Source organism: Taeniopygia guttata, chromosome 5, assembly GCF_048771995.1.
Source record: "Taeniopygia guttata chromosome 5, bTaeGut7.mat, whole genome shotgun sequence".
Classification (NCBI taxonomy): domain Eukaryota; kingdom Metazoa; phylum Chordata; class Aves; order Passeriformes; family Estrildidae; genus Taeniopygia; species Taeniopygia guttata.
This window is the reverse complement of record NC_133030.1, coordinates 48,698,853-48,716,874: the sequence shown is the minus strand read 5'-3', so window position 1 is coordinate 48,716,874 and position 18,022 is coordinate 48,698,853. Positions and strand designations below refer to the sequence as shown.

The following is an 18,022-nucleotide window of genomic DNA, read 5'->3' as shown; positions in this document are numbered from 1 at the left end:
CCGCTCTCGCCGCCGCGTGCGGACGCTCGCCCCGACCCCACACCGCGGCCGCCCGGGGCCGCCGCCCATTGGCCAGCGCCGGGCCCCTCCGCCGCTCCCATTGGCCGCGGCCGCTGTCTGTCACGCCGCCGCCTCCGCCCAGGTCTAATTGCCGGGGCTCGGGCGCGCCCCACCGCAGGTACCGGGGTGGCCGGAGCGGCGCGGCTGCGGGGCGCTCGGAGCTGTCCTGTCGGAACTCCGCGCCTGTGCTCCCCGCCGCCGGGCGTTCGTCGTGGTGGCTGAGCTCTCTCCTCTCCCGGCGTGGTTCGCTTTTTCCTGGAGAACCTCTACTTTAGCCGCGGAGCGAGCTCGGCGGGGGAAGACCGGCCTGTTGCCGTCGGGAGGAGGGACCGCGGCGGGCGGCCCCGCGTGTGCCCCCGGCGCGGGGCGGGGGCGCGATGCGCCGCGCATTGTTCGCCCTGTAGGCAGCGCCCGGCGGGCAGCGGGCGGCGGGCCATGGGCTCCGCGCCTTTGTCTCCCGAGTGAGCCAGCCCCGAGCCGCAGCCTCCCGCCGCCGCCCTAGCCCCGGCGACATGGACGTGACCGTCTCCGAGCTCCTGGAGCTCTTTCTGCAGAGCCCCTTAGTGACATGGGTGAGCAGAGCGGGGATGAGGGGGCAGCCCTGTCCTGCCAGGGGCGGCTGGGTCAGGCCGCCATCCCCCAACCCTGCTGTCCTTCCTCCGGCAGGTGAAAACCTTCGGGGACCTCGGGAGCGGGGACCAGGACAACCTCGGCGTCTACATGGACCTGGTGGATGGCGTCGTCCTGAACAAAATCATGTTGGAAATGTGAGTGGGGTGGGAGGGGGGAGCGCCCTGCCCCTCCTGCGGGTGCCGGGCTCCGGCCCGGGGCTCTCGGGGGGACGGCCTGGGGCCGGGGCGGTTTGCATTGTGCCTGCCCTTCGAAATTAACAGAAAACAGTGGCGGGGAAAAATGCTCCGAACTAATCCAGGTCCGGTGTTCTTTAACTTGCTTTTCTAATGTTTGAGGGTTTTTTTTTGGGTTTTTTGCGTGGTATGTGTATGATTTTCATATTTTTTTTCCTTTTTTTCCCTCCCAGTTATCTTAGTTAATGCTACAGTGGAAGGTGTGTGGCAGTACAAAGAAGGAAATGAAAGTACAGTATCAAATAAAGCTTTACTGGGAGGGTTTCATCTGAACTTTGTCTGTTCTTGCGTAAACTTCGATACTAAATACATAATTCGGAAAAACTTTTTAGTGCTACCGCTTTCCGGCGGCTCTGTAAGGCCATGTGTTGAGGGAACTTAGAAATTGGTTAAAAGATGGAGTGCTGAAAATACCCTAACATCGGATTGAATTGTCGTTAGGACTTGTGCCATGTTTTTAACCACATCCTTTCCTGTTGGTGATCTACTGTGCTGCATGCAGAGCCTGAGCGTTTTCTCTTTTTCTGTATTTTATTTAAAATACTCTGAAATACATCTGAGAGGGTGTTTGCAGGGACAAGTGTTTGGCTTTCAGGAGAGGAGAGTTTGGAAGTCACTCAGTTTTGGCAGTGTGCTCTCTTTAAGTGACTGAAATCAATTGAATCTCGGCCAGTGGTATTAGTCCAAGCATTTAAATGAAGAATTCATGTTAGAATCCTTTAAAATCTTGAGAAATGACGTTAAGTCTGACAATCAATGTCTCAGCCACTCAAGATTGTCAAGTTTTGTTATCTTCTGGTACCTGGCTGCTCCACATGAGAAGGTAATGAAATTTGCTTTGGTTTGATGTTACCAGGTGTGAAAATTGTGAACTGGGGCTTAAATAATGAAGCTGGTGAAAATCCGTGATTCAGAGCAGAACCCAGATCAGCCAGTACATAGAGATAACAAACCAGTGGTGTAAACTGGCAGGCATAGAAGCCTCTTGTAAAGAGAAGGCATAATCTCCAGCATTTTTAAATGAATAATTACACTTTTAAAAGATTATTTTCTGCAAATTAGAGCCTCAAGTATGAAGGTTTAGGTCCAGGCTTGTAGCTTTCCAAGATGTGGAAAATTAAATTTTGATTCATGACCATTGTGTTTGGCACAGAGATGACCAACCTAACTATCAAGGAACAGCAGCTAAGTTGGCTGCAGGTTTAACTAAACAGAACTGTTATCTAATATGTTTATATAATTATGTGTGTAAGAGTCATCTTATTTCAAATCAAGAAAAATTAACCAAGTCATACTTAATCGTGAAGCTGTGTGGCTTTTGAATGACTGTGGCATTGTGGAGAGTTTTATTAGGTGGTATGTGCAAACTTAAATATTTGTAATTGACCACTGAACTATGTCTAAGGAGGTAGGAGTTGTTGAAGTTGAGGGAGCAACTGAACAATGATCTGGGACAAGGAGGCAATTCTAAGATCTCATGGAAGTAAGGGAGATAAGCATACAGGCTGGCTGAGTGCAGTGACGCTAGCTGGCATTTTGTCTGCTCTCCTGTGATTGAGAGGTGCCCTGGCATGTTTGCTAGTTTTAAATCTGTCAGGTGAATAAGTTGGTGGGACTTCGGTTTTTCTTTGCATTTTTCCCTCAACAAACACCTCTGGCAGTGGTGTCTCAGAAAATGAAGTGTTGGAGGCACAGCACTGTGAAGCAGGAAACTGTCCCATTATACACAATCTGGCCTTTCCTCCCCTTCTTCTAGGCAGTTTTAGCAGTGCTTCTAATGGTGACTAAAGAGCTTGAAACCAAAAGCTTTGTACTGAGGTCCAAGATTGTTTAATACAGGAAGAATTGCAGTTTTATTTAGGTCAGTGTATCCTGACCTAGCAAGATGCTCAGGAGAGGTGCTGACTGAACTTTACTTTTCCCTGATTTTAACTTTAGAAATTGCAATGCAATTACTGCGTACAAGTAAGTCAGGAAAGTCTTGCAAGGCATGTTTCTGCCCACAAAGCTTTCAGAATAAAAAAATAAACGTGTTTTTAAAAATTATTACTCATAAGTTTTTTTAAGTCCTGGTTCCTGAAAATGGCTTTCAGTGCTTGGCTGGAGATTTCTTCCTGCTAAAAGCCTATTAATGAGGACCTTTGATAAATCTGGAATTGGATTTGCCATGCCATAATAGTGTTGATTGCTTGAAAGCACAGATGCAGGCATGCACACACATGTAGAGAGTAGGGGGTGGATGGGTGAAAGAGCTGGGCTCCTGATGTGGACAGCTGCCTCATCATTTGTGTGTTATTTCACTTCAGATTTTTCTATCCTGCTTGCTTGATTACTGGAACAGAAATAACAGGAGCATGTGAGCTTGCAGTTAAGCACCAGGTGTGATGCAGTGCTTTGCTGCAAATCGAGCTGCTTCTTTCAGTGAAGATTTTGAAAGCCAGATTCTTGGGAAATTCATTACTAAAAATACAACATTTCTGCCCTGCAGTGAAGCAGATTTTAATTCAGAGCAAAAAAAGACAGGTGGATCTGTGAAGAAATCCAGATATACCTGTTGAGTGGAGACAGCTGAGTGAAAGTAAGGCTTTAGCTGCTTTAGTCATGGGTGTGATGTAGGAGTTCAGCCAGCCCCTAATTTCTGTTGTAATACTTCGAGTTTTCCCAAAATACTGTCTGGCAGCTTTGGGTGAAGATCCCAGCTGCTTTGTGTTGCAGTGTCGATGTTTTTTAGGTGGTGGGTTCATCTCAGCAAGGCAGCTGTGTTCACCAGAGACATGTGACAGCTATCTACCGCTTTTCCAGCCTGCCAGGTCCCTGCTGGCTTTGTGACAGGAGGTGAAAATAGGGCTGTGCCTTAACTTCATCTTCTTCAGAAATGAGCTGCCCCTGGGAATGCCAGCCCGGAATAAAATATGGTTTGCTCAGGCTTGCCAAGTGTAGCCATGGCACAAGGGCAGAGGAGGGGAACCTGGCCTGGGTTTAGGCAGACTGTAGTTGGTAGGACATCAGCTGTTGGGCTTTGCTGGTGATCCCTTTGCTTACTAGCGATCTCTAAAACAAGCAAGACTGTTTCTAAGAAAGATGAGTGTTATTTGATTCTCCGTAGGGGCACCTAGCTGTTAAATGAGTAAATTTAGTAGCAAGAGTTAGCAATGTTTGGTTTTCCCACTTAGATTTTAAAACAAAATAAATGGTTTTTCAAATAATTCTGTTGTAAATGAATGATTTCCTTTGCCTGTGTCCTGTTCAAGTGTATAATCCCAACCTGATCGTGCATGAAGGACAAGGTTGATTTTTGCAGACTTGCAGTACTGGCTGAATGCTCTGCATATAAAAATGTTAATCTTCAAAGTGTAACTGCTGTGTTTCAAGCTTGTGTTGCTGATGGATTTATGTGTACCAGGTTAATGAGATTCTCTGCAGACATACTTGAAAGAACTTTTTTCAGATGGCTGTGTATCACTTCCTGGTATGAAATTAGCACGTGGTGGCACTGCAATGACTGCCTTCAGTGTTACAGTTGCAGCTGTGGTATAATATCTACAAGCATAAGCAAATATTTGCCTCATTTAACTTCCCAAATAAAACTTCCTGTAAGAAATTACGTGGAGGTTTATGCAGGCATGTAAGTGTTTTCATGTTGGGTTTGTTCTAATTCTTCTAATTGAAAATAGACTGCTCCCCTGTCAAAACATTTAGCAAACAGGAATGTGTGTTAGGAATCTGCTGAGAATGTTATTTGTGTTAAAGTCCTGTTATAACAAAGCACAATAATAGGTTTCTCAATTTCAGTTGCTGCCATGGTTTGTGGTACTGTTGATCTGTTGTCTTGAATTGAGACCATGTGACAGGAACAGCCGCACTGTGAGTGCCCACTCCTCGTGGTTTGTAGCAAATGGCACAAATACCAGATGTGTTAGAGATGTGCATCTGCTTAGTTTAAAATTTTGGAATGCTATGTAGAGGTGCGGTTTTCCACCATTTTCTAGGCAGTTTAGGAATCTGCCAGCCTTAGTAGCATCATCTCACTTCATAGAGGAAGAAGTTGGATGGTAGGAGGGTTTAGACTAGTCCCAGTGTGGTGTGGTTTTGGTTAGTGCATTGCCTGCAGAGCAGAGTGCCGCAGGATGCTGGGCCAGTCAGTTCCTTCTGGCATCTCATAACCCTTGGGCCTGGCTTCAGGGCTTTCCCCTTGCTCTTCAAAATGGCTTCTCAGAAATTGTATGAATGGAATTGTCATTTTTGATTTTAAAATTTATTTTTTAATGGTTACTTTTATGACTTAAGGGATTGCATCCTCATGCACTGTGTTGGTGGCCCCATGCCTGCTGAACTTGCCACTTGATCTGTGTCTCCTGACCCTTCCTTTCCTCTCTGTTCCTAGAAGACTCATTCATGAGCATGTATGAACCAGACAACTCCTGTAAAATGTTCAGGTATATAGTGAGGTTTGAGACTTTCTTTCTGTTTGGCTTGGGTGGGTTTTTACTGGTTTGTGGAGTACTTCCCTAAGTCACACCTCAGCCACGTTGTTTGTCTCAGTCTTATTTAGGTAATTTTTTTGATCTTGAGAAGTAGGTGGTTTTCAAAAAAAAAAAAAAAAAGTAGTTTTCATTATATTTTTGTGTAAGGGAAAGACCAAACATCGAAGGACTTAAAGGGCATCTGAGGTGGTGTTCAGGAATTTTTTCAGATAAATCCAGACAAGAATTTGTTTGGGTTACCTGGTTAGTGTTGCCAAAAAAAAAAAAAACCCAAAAAAACCCTCTCTTTAATTTTCAGTGTGATCCTTAGAGTTTCTTTTTATGAAATTCTTGATGAGCAAATTTCACCATACAGTCAAGGGCTATAATGTTCAAAGTGCAGTGCTAACGGCTCTGTCTTCTTTAGGGTAGGATTGTCTTTAAGCACAGAAAGAAGAAACGGGATCTTGCTTGTTGAGGAGGCATTGTTCCATTTTCCTGTGAAGACAATAAGCTTTGTGGCAGTTTGAAGTGTAGGCTGTGCTGGACTTCCACGTCTTGTTCAGAGGGTCCTTTCTGAAGTAAGCTGAGGTGCTGTGTGAAGCTGGTTTCACGGCATGTTCAAAAAACATGTTTTTGAGCTACATTCTATTTTCAGAAAAGCTTTTTAACTTTTTTGTGATGGAAAAGTGGCAGGAGTGCCAGAGCTATGCTGTGCTGCAGCTTGGCTGGAGGTTAAGAGGACCCTGAGGTCAGTGGCATTAAGGGCTCTTGGAGCAATCAATTACACTTAACGAAGATGATAGGATAAAAGCTCCGGAATTGCTCCTGAGGGCCTGGTCCTGCTAGTGCTTATGTTCTTGTAGCACAGTCTCCACTGTGCAAGAGAGAGCAGATCTTCTCCAGGAGGTGGTTGTTCTGTGTCTTGTGTGCCTTTGAAAGCGTCTTACAAGTCCCACAGTTCCGCTGCTGCAGCTGTTGAAGAAATAGCCTGTGCTTTCTGTGGTTGGTCAGTGTGTTTGGTGGATTTTTGCCCCATTTTGGGCAGTTCTGGGAAGGACTGTGGAGTAGTGACTGCTGGCCAGTCAAGGATTGTCAATTCCTGGCCACAAACCTGGGAACACTGCCAGACAGTGGCCAGTGGCGTGGCAGTGTGCTGCGTGCATGAGCTTTCACATGGAAATGAGAACTATAGCCTGACCCTTCTGTTTGGCCAGCTTCTCTTTACTGTATGTTTCTTCCCTTTTAGCTTCCCACTTTTTTGTCGTGGCCTTGCCTAAAAAAGCAGTGTCCAGCTTTCTTTGAGGTACAGCGTCTGCTCAAGAGTGTACTGAAGGCAGGGTGTTGTCTGAGCTCAAGCCCAGGTGGCATTTATGCTTCTCCTGTCAAACTGCTACAAGTATGGCTTCTGCACTCCTGTATCTGAGCAGCAGTAAAATGGAATACTTACTACAGATTTTAAAGTAAAAGCTTGTTGCAGTTGCCTGGTTTTGTTCTTTATTTCATAATTTGTTATAGTATAAATGTGTATACAAAGTCCTTTGCTGCTGGAAAGGCTGTGTAGTGTCTTGCTAGTTTATGCCAGTATTGCATAAATGCATGTACATAAATACTGTATCTGATATTACCTGCTGTCAAGGCAGTTTTCTCTCATCTCTGGAATATCTGTGTTTTTTCATGCTTATTCTCATAGCGCTGCTTTCACTCAAGAGATGTTCTGGAATGGTTGTGCATTTAAAAAAAGTGAACATATTTATGTAAACTCTTTGACACACTTACATAAACGTTGGCAGATATATTTTAAAAATAAATATTGGATCAGTTCCTCTTTTATTCCCTTGTCAACGCCCGAGTTCAATAGTTGGCCCTGGAAAAGCTGTGAATGGCTTAATTAACAGCCAGAGCAGAGCTCTGGGAGGCAGGTGTTTGGATTGTGTAGGAGCCTGCTGATAAGGGTCATTATTAGAAGAGAAACACAAATCTTTGATCTGTGGTATTGGCAGATAAAGATTTTTGGGGTCCTTTCTTTTTTTCAAAATCATAGTGAGTGTATGGAGATGATCCGAAGGTGTACATTTGTATGAAATACTTTGCAGCTTTTTTTCTGTCTTGTTTTTTATTTTAGAAATAAAATTGCTTCAGGTACAATTTTGATTTGTTTTTAAAATCAAACAGAAGACGTAGCATGTACATTAGCGATCTGGTTAGATGATGTGGGGATAATAAATGCAGTATTCTTTTTTTCCCTTCAGTTTATGATACATATGGTCTTTGCAGTTTTTACAGTGATCACCAATCAAGTATTAATACCCTCTTCTTCTCATGAAAACTCCAAAGCCAAGGAAGGCATGATAGTATTTCCTAGACTTGCGTTTATTTGGATAAGGAAAGCTCCATTTATCAGAGACTGCTTTCATTTAGCTTGCATAAACTAGATGTGCTCTTTTTTCAGGAAAATGCAGGTAAGGAGGGAAGCTGACCTGAAGTACTGTGTGGGTTGCAGTAGGGTACTTTGTGACACGCAGGAAATATTTCCAGCTTACACATAGGTGCAGAGATAGTGAGCTTATTCTATCATTAATTAATGCATATGTACCTTGTATAATTCTCAGTGTATTTAATTAATAAACTTAAATGTGCTATTGAGGTGTTAAGTCTTAACACAAGTTTAATTAGTAATGCTTCATTTTCTTCCTTTTTAATAGAGATCCTCGACCAACCAACCAACGTGTCAACAAGCATGTAAATAATGATACCTATCTTCGGGTTCAAAACCTGACCATCTTGATCAGAAACATTAAGACTTACTATCAGGTGAGAGTTCTGCTCTCTGCTCATTAATTTGTGGTCACTGCTGTACTGTTTTAGCTAGTGCAGAGGCTGGGGGCTCAAAGAAGCTTGCTGCAGGAAATGGAGAGGAAATTGTGTTTGTGTAAAAGTACTTTCAGCCATGCTTTTTCTTTGTAAAATTGACAATACGGTTATCTTCATCTATTCCTCATGGCCAGAGGCTGCTTCCTTGCCTTCCTCTTTTTCTTTTTTTTTTTTTTTTTTTAAGAAGTTGTCCTCAAAGACTGTCAGCATTTGGAGATGTATGTGAGGGGGTTTGCTGAAATGGTAGTGTTTCTAGGTATAAGACTTTTTTAAAACAGGAAAACTTCTTAAAGGGACTGCTAGAAAATAAAATCTTGATGAAGACGTGTTTTTGACACTAGAATATAAATCTTAAATTTATAGGAAAAATAAGTTTGTGCTTAGCTTGAAGGTAGACTTCTTACACTCTGTACTTTGGTGTATAAGTAGTTGTTTGTTCAGAACTCTCCTAAGAGAGCAAAGTGCAGGAATGGCTGCAGGGTCTCACTCTGCACTTGTTGGGTGCCATTCTTGAGCTGTCAGTGTTCCTCTACTGTAACAGCGCCCTCCTAAAACCAGGGTGGTGACAGCTGAGCACTTTTGCAGAGTTATGAACATGTTGGCTGCTGGTGGTGAGCCACAGCATGAACTGTTACTCTAAATAGAATTTCTGTATGCACACTGTTATGTATATTTGGACTTCTGAGTGAGGAGGTAACAGTTCTACTGTTTCTTTTTCCATGTCTTTTACCAGATTTCAATGCTGTGCAGTACATAAACTAGGCTGAAACCACTTAGGATTGTTAAAATGCTTCTGTGTGTCTCAGTTGTATAATGAACAACTAAAGGCAGCTAAACTGTACAAGTTGATGCCAGTGTGTTTACCCTGGACACTTCATCTTTTCTGTATATATAGAAGAGACTGTGTATTGGTTTTGTCTTCAACATACAGAAGATATGTAGAGTAGTGCCTTTTCATGCCATTTCCAAAGTTTGCCTACTGCTCTTCCATGTGATTGCCACAACTCTGCTCTTGGACTTGACTTGCTTAGGGAAGTCTGAAAGGGAGGCACTTGTGAAAAATTATGAACTCGGATGGGCTGTGTGACTCATCTGTGCAAGTTCCAGCAGCCTGCTGGGACAACAAAGTAACTCAGGTTTGAGATGGTGTAGGGGAGGGTATCGTGTATTTCTGAAGATAACTGATCTGTGTCTCTTGTTGAGATCTGGAGATGCTGATGCAATGGGATGTCATTCCTGAGACTTGTGATTTCTAAGGGGAAATGCCATTTGGTCATAACTAGAGACTGAAGTTTAGGGTTTAGTGGATTGGTTTTTTGCTTTGTCTTGTTGTTGCTGTTTGTTTCTGTAGTTCAGTGAATTGTTTAAGTGTATATGGAGTGTACAAGAGAGATTAGTCCTAACCTTCTTTCTCCTTACCCCGACAAGAGTTTGGTGCTTCAGTTGTTGAAACTTTCAGTAACGAGCTTTTTTTTTTTCTTTTTTCTATTTTTTTCCTTCTTTCTTGAAGCTGATACTCTGACTTCTTTTAAAAGTACCTGGAGCAAGATCAGAGTCAGGAAAAAAGTGATTCAGAGTCATGTGTTATGGTGCTTGTTGACCTAGCTGTTGAGCTAATCCAATAAAGCTAGCAACTAGCAAAAGAGGTTAAGACACAGAATTTTCAATGGGAAACAGTAGCTGAGGCTTGCAGTAGCAGCTGTAACAGTGATGTTCCTATTGTCCAGAAATAAATTATTGTGAATTGTGCTGCCTGAGGACTATATATACAGTATGTAAACACAGCAGCCATGAGAGCTCATCAGTCTTTGTTTTTGGTCCTGAAAATGTAATTGCAACAAAATTTAAAATAAAATAGCTTTTTTTCTTTCTGGTAATAAGGTTATATAAGAAACTTATTTTTCCTTGACACAATCATGTCTTTAGGGCAAATCCAAGGTCTTGTTACTAATCTGAGATTCCTTTTCATGTGGTGTGTGCAGCCTTCAGCTCTCCATCGTCTGGGGGTACTTGAGGCCATCTATGCTGTAATTGACCTCTGTGTGAGATTGATGTGCAGTATAATGTTGCATCTGTACTCATGCCTCTGTTAGATGTTTGGAGGTTTTCTTGTCATTTAGTATGTGATTTAAGTAGGTTTTACTAGGGGTTTTTTAACATGCGACCTCATAGATGCTTTGCGATATTAAATATTCTTAATAATTAAATGTTGTTATGATACTTCTCTCCTGAATAGTAGAGATTTTTTAAATAGGCTGAAGTTATGGGCGCTGTTTAATGAAACAGTATAAATACATTAGCCTAAGTTAAAGTGAGGGTAGTTAGTGTCTTGCTGACTGAAAACATGTTTGCAGACTGTGAGGGAGAAGTTCCTGACAAACAATAGGAACACAAATTTTCTGCTTGCTCAAGAGAAACAAAAGCCCCTAAAAACATGATAGTGGCATTGACATTTTACATTCAACTTTGCTTAATGGACCAAAGTCAAGTGTATGGCATACTTGCTGAATTTGGAAGACCAGATAGTCTAGAATGAAGCGGCTGTTTCCTCCTTTTTTGGAAGGCGTTGGTAGGTATGAAAGAATAGTTGCCCTTCTCTGTACTGGGCAGGAGCAATCAGGAGTGTGACATAAATTAATGGTACTGTAAACAGTATCTGAGGAAGGTGACATAAGTGCTTACTAAAATTAATGTTGATACTCAGAAGGTAGTTGACATTTCAGAGCATGTAATTGTCTAGTCTGTCTGTATCTAGTATCAGATTTCTCCTATAACTGTATCACTGATCTCTTCATTAAAGCAAAATTCTCATTAATACAAATAATGCTACTTCAGAAAACAAGGACAGGTCTGATCCAGAAGCAATCTCATAAGCTGAGGGTTTTCTAGAGATACATATGAGCAAGCCAGGTTATTGGTGGAATTTGGGTTTGATTTAAGCTTTAAAGATCAGCCCCTATATGTGCTTCACCAGACATAACTTGGGAGGGGTTAGTGCAATGGAGAGGCCTTTTTTTCCTGTTTGAATAACCTCTCTATTTTAGAAATTTGCTGACTGAATATGTTCATTTGCAATTTTCTGAAGAGTTGCCATTTTGCAACTTTAAACTGCATGAGACTTCATTGCTGGTGGCTACTAAGAAAAAGTGTCAGGACTCTTAAAACAGAGGACAGCGCTGGTTGTTGCTGGCTTTGGGGATTTTTTTAAAATTTGTTTGCTATGTAATATGTGTTATCTGTGCTACCATGCAACATCTTTGCATTTCCAACTCTCTCAACAGTTGTACCTTGGCAGGTTTTATTGACTTGAGAGGGCCCCTCTTTAGAAACCAAGCATATGACTCATTTTGCTGTGGGATTTTATGAGCATTCAAGATGTCATTAATTGCATTTAATAACAGTTATCCTACTGGTTCACTGGAAAAATGGCTGATCATAAAACTTCTGGAATTGGTGCCATATCTTGGGAAATGCTGAACCCGGCAGAAAGTTTACTCATGGTCTGAAGTTTATGTGACTCTTCTTGCTCTGAATTCTAATGCTGGTGTGTCTTTAAACTGAAAGAAGATGGAAGAATGCTAGAAAATGTGAAGGGTGTTAGCCTCTCCCTTTGCTGTGTTGTAGAGAATATTTAAATCCTGTAGGTGCTGCTACTTGAGGATTCCATGTAAGAGCAGCACCAGATATATGCAATGCTTAGATAATATGCTCATACCTGCAGAGTTTTGGATGAAGCCTAAGGTAGGCTGGCAGGGGAAGCTTGAACAGGCTTTATTGTGCTTCCTCTGCTCATGTGTCAATCTTTGGGTTTAGTGTTTTTTCTAAGGAACTAAAAATCACTTTAATACCAGTTTATAAAAAAAAGGAGTTTTGTGAAAGGGTCTGTTTTGAAAACAGTTTCCTAACCTTCAAAAATGTCAGTAATCACTCCAACAGTATATACTGCAGTCTCAAGCAAAAATTGGCTGTGCCTGGATGGGTATTGTGGTCACATCTGGAGTAAGTGAATGAGAAATGCTATTGTAAGAAATGCTAGTGTGTGGTCACATCTGTATTTTTGTTGCCTCTGTTCCCTGCAGTTGTGGCCGCTAAATACCTAGCGAATTACCTTGTGCTTCTAAAATGTTGGAAATATCTCTTGATTAAAAAATAAGTTGTATTGAGGCACAGTTCTGACAAGAGTTGGGACTGTGTGGCATGTGAACTTTGGTAAGAAACTCATAAAAACCCTTAGTGCTCTCATTAAATTGAGGGGGTGTGTAAAGAGGAAGTAATTCACTGAATTTTTAGAGAATATATTACCACAAATCCTACTGTCCCCACCTAAATCAGTCAGCTGGGCCCAGAGATCATGGAGGACAAGGGCGCCTTACTTTTAAGGCATATTTCTTCAAGCCTGTGTCTTCCTTTCTCTTTGCTGCTCTATACTTGTGTAAAACAAGTACAAGCAGCAGAGTTTTTATCAGGTATGTTAAAGGATGTTAGTTATCCATGAGTTGCTGAGGCTGTTTCTAACCTTTGGAATAGATATGAGTTTGCTTTCAGGCTGAGGCAAATGCTGTTTTATCCTGTGGATCAGTGAAGGTCTTGCAATACCAGTAGCTTCCAGATCAGTGAACAACTCCCACTTCTGTAGTTGAAGCACTGAGTCAGGTTTAGAGCTCTTAACTGAACTGCAAAGAGAAATTAAAACTTGGAGTTCCAGATTTGGGCACAGCTTAGGGACTGGCAACTGTACTCAAGTTATAAATAAAGTTCTGGAAGCAGCAGTGTCCTCTTTTGTGAGCTGGACTCTTTCCCTACTAGGCAGACTACTTCTAGTGGGCTAGTAATCTAGTCCTTAGCAAAGTAAACAGCAAGAGGCTAGAAATGCACACACCCTGAAGTCAAAAAAGTATTTTTATGCTTTTAAGGGGAAGGTTTGTACCTGCAATGGCCTGCTGAAATTAAGTAAAACTGAACTTCTTTTTGCTAGCTTTGTCAATTTGATGGGTTAAGCTATAGTGTGCCCGAGTGACTGCTTTCCTTTGACCCCTTTTCCCTGGGGAACAGTTTTGGCTTAGGGACAACCTTTCTTCAGCTTTAAATTCCAAAATTATTAACTGAGTGTCAACTTTCTCATGAGCAAAGATATCTAGAGCTTCAACAGAAATTTTTAATTCAAATGCTTTGCTGATGTCATGCACTCCTAAGTGCAGCTCTCTCTGTACGGAGAGAACTTTCTGTACAGTTTTTCTGTACAGTGGAGTGGGCTGTATTCATAGAGTGTCCAAAATTTTCTCCATTGGCAATTGTGCTGTTGCACCTACCATACGTGCATGTTTTTGTGGCCTGAATTTACAGCTGCACAAAGCAACAACAGTGAGAAGCCATGAAGCCTCTCTTTTGTCACAAGTCTACAATAAATAAACCAACTCCTATGAAAAAGAAGTTATTTGTAAGGTACTCTTGTAGGGGTGGTCTGTTTCTGTAAGGCATTGGGCCTTTCAGGACTCAAGATTCTGCCACTGGCACGACCTGGAGTAGAACCTTGTTAGCTGTGTATTTGCTTCCACTTCTGTTCTTCATTTGACTTCTAGTTAATTTAAACTTGCTACAGGCACAGACTGTCTGTATTTATTTATGCAGTACTTAGCTTAATGAAGCTTTTTTGGTTCTTCAGTGACAAAAATATTTTGAGTTAGACTTTCTCTTCTGCAGGAGCATCATCATGAGACATGAAGGTTGCATGTAAGACTGGTATTGTCCACAGTGAATTGTGAAGGTGTTCTCTTACTGTAGTGCTGTGTGCAGGGCAGGGGAATGACTGACCTTGGTGCTGCTGTTCTGGGAAATGCTGAACCAGTGATGTTAGTCTTTGATTTAGTTCTTTAGCTGAAATTGGGTACCACTCTGCTGCAGTGGAACAAACACAAGAATTACAAAAATCACTGTCATTTTGTTTAAGTCCTGTTATCAGGTATTTCAGTGGGAAAGAGACAGACAAGTGATTCATCACTAGCAGCCAGACTGTCTGATGCTTTGTTAGTGAAAATGGTCTTGATCATTTCCAGAAGAACTAAACAAACATTTCTCTTAAGTTTCTGCAGACTGCTGAGAGGTACCATTCCAAGTAACTTAGTAGCATACTGTTGGACACCTGATTGCGATTACTGTCTTTGATTTAAGGATGCATTTTGACTGGTAAATTGAGTTTTATCTGGAAATTCAAGGGTGGACTGATTTTAGAGATCTGGTTTGGGTTGTTTTTGTTTTCCTTGAGGCTCTGTTTGCATTTTAATGCAGAATTAAATAGTGACCTCAAACTGGAAGAGAATGGATTGATTTTTAAACTACTTTTTTTCTGGAGCTAGAATATGGGTAAGGGCAGAGTAGCCTGACATATGTCTGCAGTCTTGTCTTTGTTTTGCTTAATAGGCTAGAGGGGTGCAAATATATTGTACAGACAAATGAAGAACCTGAGCCAAGGAAAGAGAGGAGCAGTGTCCTAACATACAGTGGCAGATGGAGGTGGCCTGTAAAATTTTACAGTATGGAATAGCTGTTTGGTTCCCACACAGCAGCATTTACTTAACCTCTGACATGTTAATTGAGAGCAATTCTTGGGATGTCTGAACTGCAGAACACACCCACAGTGTCCTTTATATGGCTTAAAAGAGTAATGTGAGAGTATGTGTGACTTCCCTTAAGGAAAGACAAGGCCTGATGTTAATGTCCTTGACTGTTGCTGTTATTACCAATGCTAAAGCCACAGAGTAACTTTTCAGTCCTCTGCTACATATTTCTTTTTTAAGATAAGGTTTGAAATGTAAGTTGCTGTTCAGACAGCCGTGTTCAGTCCTGCTGCCTCAATTTTGGGCAAATGTTCTATTTTCGTTAGCTGAAATTTTGCGAAGGGGTGAATTAAGTTTCATAGAGCCTACCAATTCTGGGTAAGTTAGAAAACAGCCTGAATGCTACTTACAGCTGAAAATAGCTTTGAGGTTAATTTTTTGCCGAAAGATAATAAAAAAATGAAAGCTAAAGTTTGCTTTATTGCCCGTGTTTCTGTAATGGTTCCATGTCATTTAGTAGTTTTCATTAAAAAATCTTTAAAGAGATAAGATGAATTCCTCAAATATATGAAGTATGATTGCCAAACAGTTCCCTAATTGCATACAGCTCCCAAAAGAAATAACTTCTGCTTTTAATGGCAAGTACTAAAGGAAAGTGATTTATATCCTAATTTTATTGGCATTTTCTGCCCGTAAAAGTGTTATTTAATCCAGTGTCACTTTCATTGAGGTTATTGTTGCATTTTGTATTGTGGTACACAAAGTTCAGTCCACAGCTTTGATTTCACACAGTTCTAACTCCAGATTAAGATTTGGTGTCCAGGCTTGTTCCAGGCAAAGGTCTCTTTGTGCCTGTAACTCAGCTGGCCTTGGCTTTCCACTCAGCATCATCCTAGTTCAGCTGTGGATACAAAGCTCTGTAATGAATTTCCACCTTTTGTACACTGCTCTTTTTAATGGCTTGTTAGACCTGTAAGCAGTTCTTCCACAGTGTGTTTTCATCTCAGACAGGTATTTGAGTTGTCTTTTAAAGCAGTGCTTCGCTGTCCTCTTGAAGGAGTATCAGGTTACAGAATTGTGTTGGAGATCATGGATCTAATGCAGAATTTTATTTACTTCTGAAAGCTTTTGTGGTTTGTGTTGTAGAGATCTGCTCAAGTTTGGAGCTGACCTCCACTACTTCTGACAAATGTGTGTGCTCTTGGGCCAAGGAATGGGTGTGAAGGTTGTGGAGTCATCTGTCCTGGTTAAGAATTAAGGGATTTATCCTGCTGAGCAGGTTCCTGGACCAGAGAAATTTGCAAACATGGGGACAGGAGGGAGTTTTAATGTGCTAATTTCTTTGCTGAAGATAACTCACAGGAAAGGGTATATTTGCTACTTTACGTGGTGTATGGACTTTACACCAATGCAATTTAAGAAAGGCACCTGCTCATGAATGCACAGAAATTGAAACACTGTCACTTCCTCATGCGTGCATGCATCTCCCATTTGCACATGTTGGTTTTTGAAGAGAAGGATTTATGAAACGAGCAAACTCGAAGGAGCAAATAAGGCAGCAAATTAAAATGTGTGCACATTGTACTTTGAGTAAGCAGAATGACTTTTTGAAATAGCTCTTTAGATGGGCTGTTTGAATATAAGCTGTGTGAGCTTGTGCTTCTCTGTTTTCCACCATGATTAAGAGATGGAGTTGAAAGAGGAGTTAAGTGTTTCAATTCTGCTCGGTCCTCATATGGCTAGTACAAGTGCTTAAATAAAAATCTGCTCAGCAGACAGAAATGGCCCCTGTGGAGCTGCCACTGTCTGTTCTCTTTCATAATTAGCATTATTAAGTCTCTAGATGTTTATTTAATTTGGTTTTTAGACTTAAAATGACATCATTTGTGTGTGTCAGGTGATCAAGATAACAGTGATAGACATCTGCTCCTTTGGGAGCTAGTTGGAAAGACTTGACACAAAGGAAAAGTACTGTATAGGAAGATATTTATTTAGTAGGTTATTAATATTTTTAAAATACAGTAGGTGATGCTTTTTCTCTAAACTTTCCTTTCATGTAAGGTAAATAAAGAACTGACTTCAAAAATGTCTAAGTTGTGTGCTGTATGTTTAAGAAGCAAAGGCAGATAAGTTCCCTGTGTAGCCTTAGAGTTCTTGGATGTCTTTGGTTTTTTCTTAATGGTGCTCCTGTTGTAAAGTATCCACTGGAACAGTATTTGCAAGGGAGTGGAGCATCAAATTTATATCGCAGAAAGACCTGTTGGGTGTGCAGTGTGTGTGTTATAGGGGAGGGGAGGCTGGTGCTGAGTTTAATGCCTGGTTCATTTTGATACAGCTATATTACAGTAAAGGTAAATGACTGCAGTCCCAAGGCTGGCATGAGCATTCAGTGGTAGAAACTGGAAGGAGGTGAATTTCTTTTAAAATTTTTTGATACTATGGGCAGAACTATTCAGTCTATTAAAATGCTCATTTGTCAGGATGAAGTTTCTGAAGAAACAGCATCATTCCCAAGAAGCAGTTACTCTAAAAGAAAAATACACTTTACTTAAAAAAAAAACCAAACCCGAAAACCAACCAAGTATTAAAAAAACCCCAAAATTATAAAGAACCCCAAGCAAAACCAACCAACCAAAAAAAAAACAAAACCAAAAAACAAAAAACCACCAAAAACTGCAGTCATCAAAAAACCCCTATGGTCAAAGCCCTTCTAATTTGACTAGTAGTAACCTGTTTGAGTTACTTAGAGTCTCTCAAGACTGTGTAGTTGGTTCAAAATAAAACAACAATTCATCTACAAGGAGTTGCCCCTTTGAGGTAATAAGTGTCTCAAGGCCAGTTCTTCAATGTTGATATTTAAAAAAGTGGAAGAAACCCCCCAACAAGAAACCAGAAAAGCCCTACTCTGTGCTGTGTTTTCCTGAATATGCAAAAGCTGTGTCCATAATGAAAGTTTTCTCTTTGTTTTCAGAATTTGTGGCAAATGCTTATCTGAACAGCATGTGGATGTATCTTTACAGTTTTACATGCAGAAGGAATGATTCTGTAGTAGAGGACCACAAAAGCTGCCATTATTGGAAGCCTTGCTTACACTTCAGTGCTCTGGCACTTAAGCTAGCTCCGAGCTTCCAGTCATGCAGAAGAAACTAAACCAGAGTGCTCTAATTCTCAAACTTGGTAGAGCTGTCTCGTATTTCTTCCAATA

General features: G+C 41.3%; 1 protein-coding gene across 2 annotated transcripts in view; it reads left to right on the top strand.

Annotated features, from left to right (window-relative positions):
• Positions 1-420: 420 nt before the first annotated feature.
• Positions 421-18,022, top strand: part of CCDC88C (coiled-coil domain containing 88C) — a 97,071-nt gene continuing 79,469 nt past the window's right edge. For both annotated transcript variants that reach the window (XM_030274863.4, XM_030274862.4), the window contains exons 1-3: positions 421-632; positions 727-827; positions 8,095-8,203. In XM_030274863.4, coding sequence (XP_030130723.4) covers positions 573-632; positions 727-827; positions 8,095-8,203 — 270 coding nt within the window. In that variant the 5' untranslated portion in view covers positions 421-572. The remainder of the gene's footprint in view (positions 633-726; positions 828-8,094; positions 8,204-18,022) is intronic.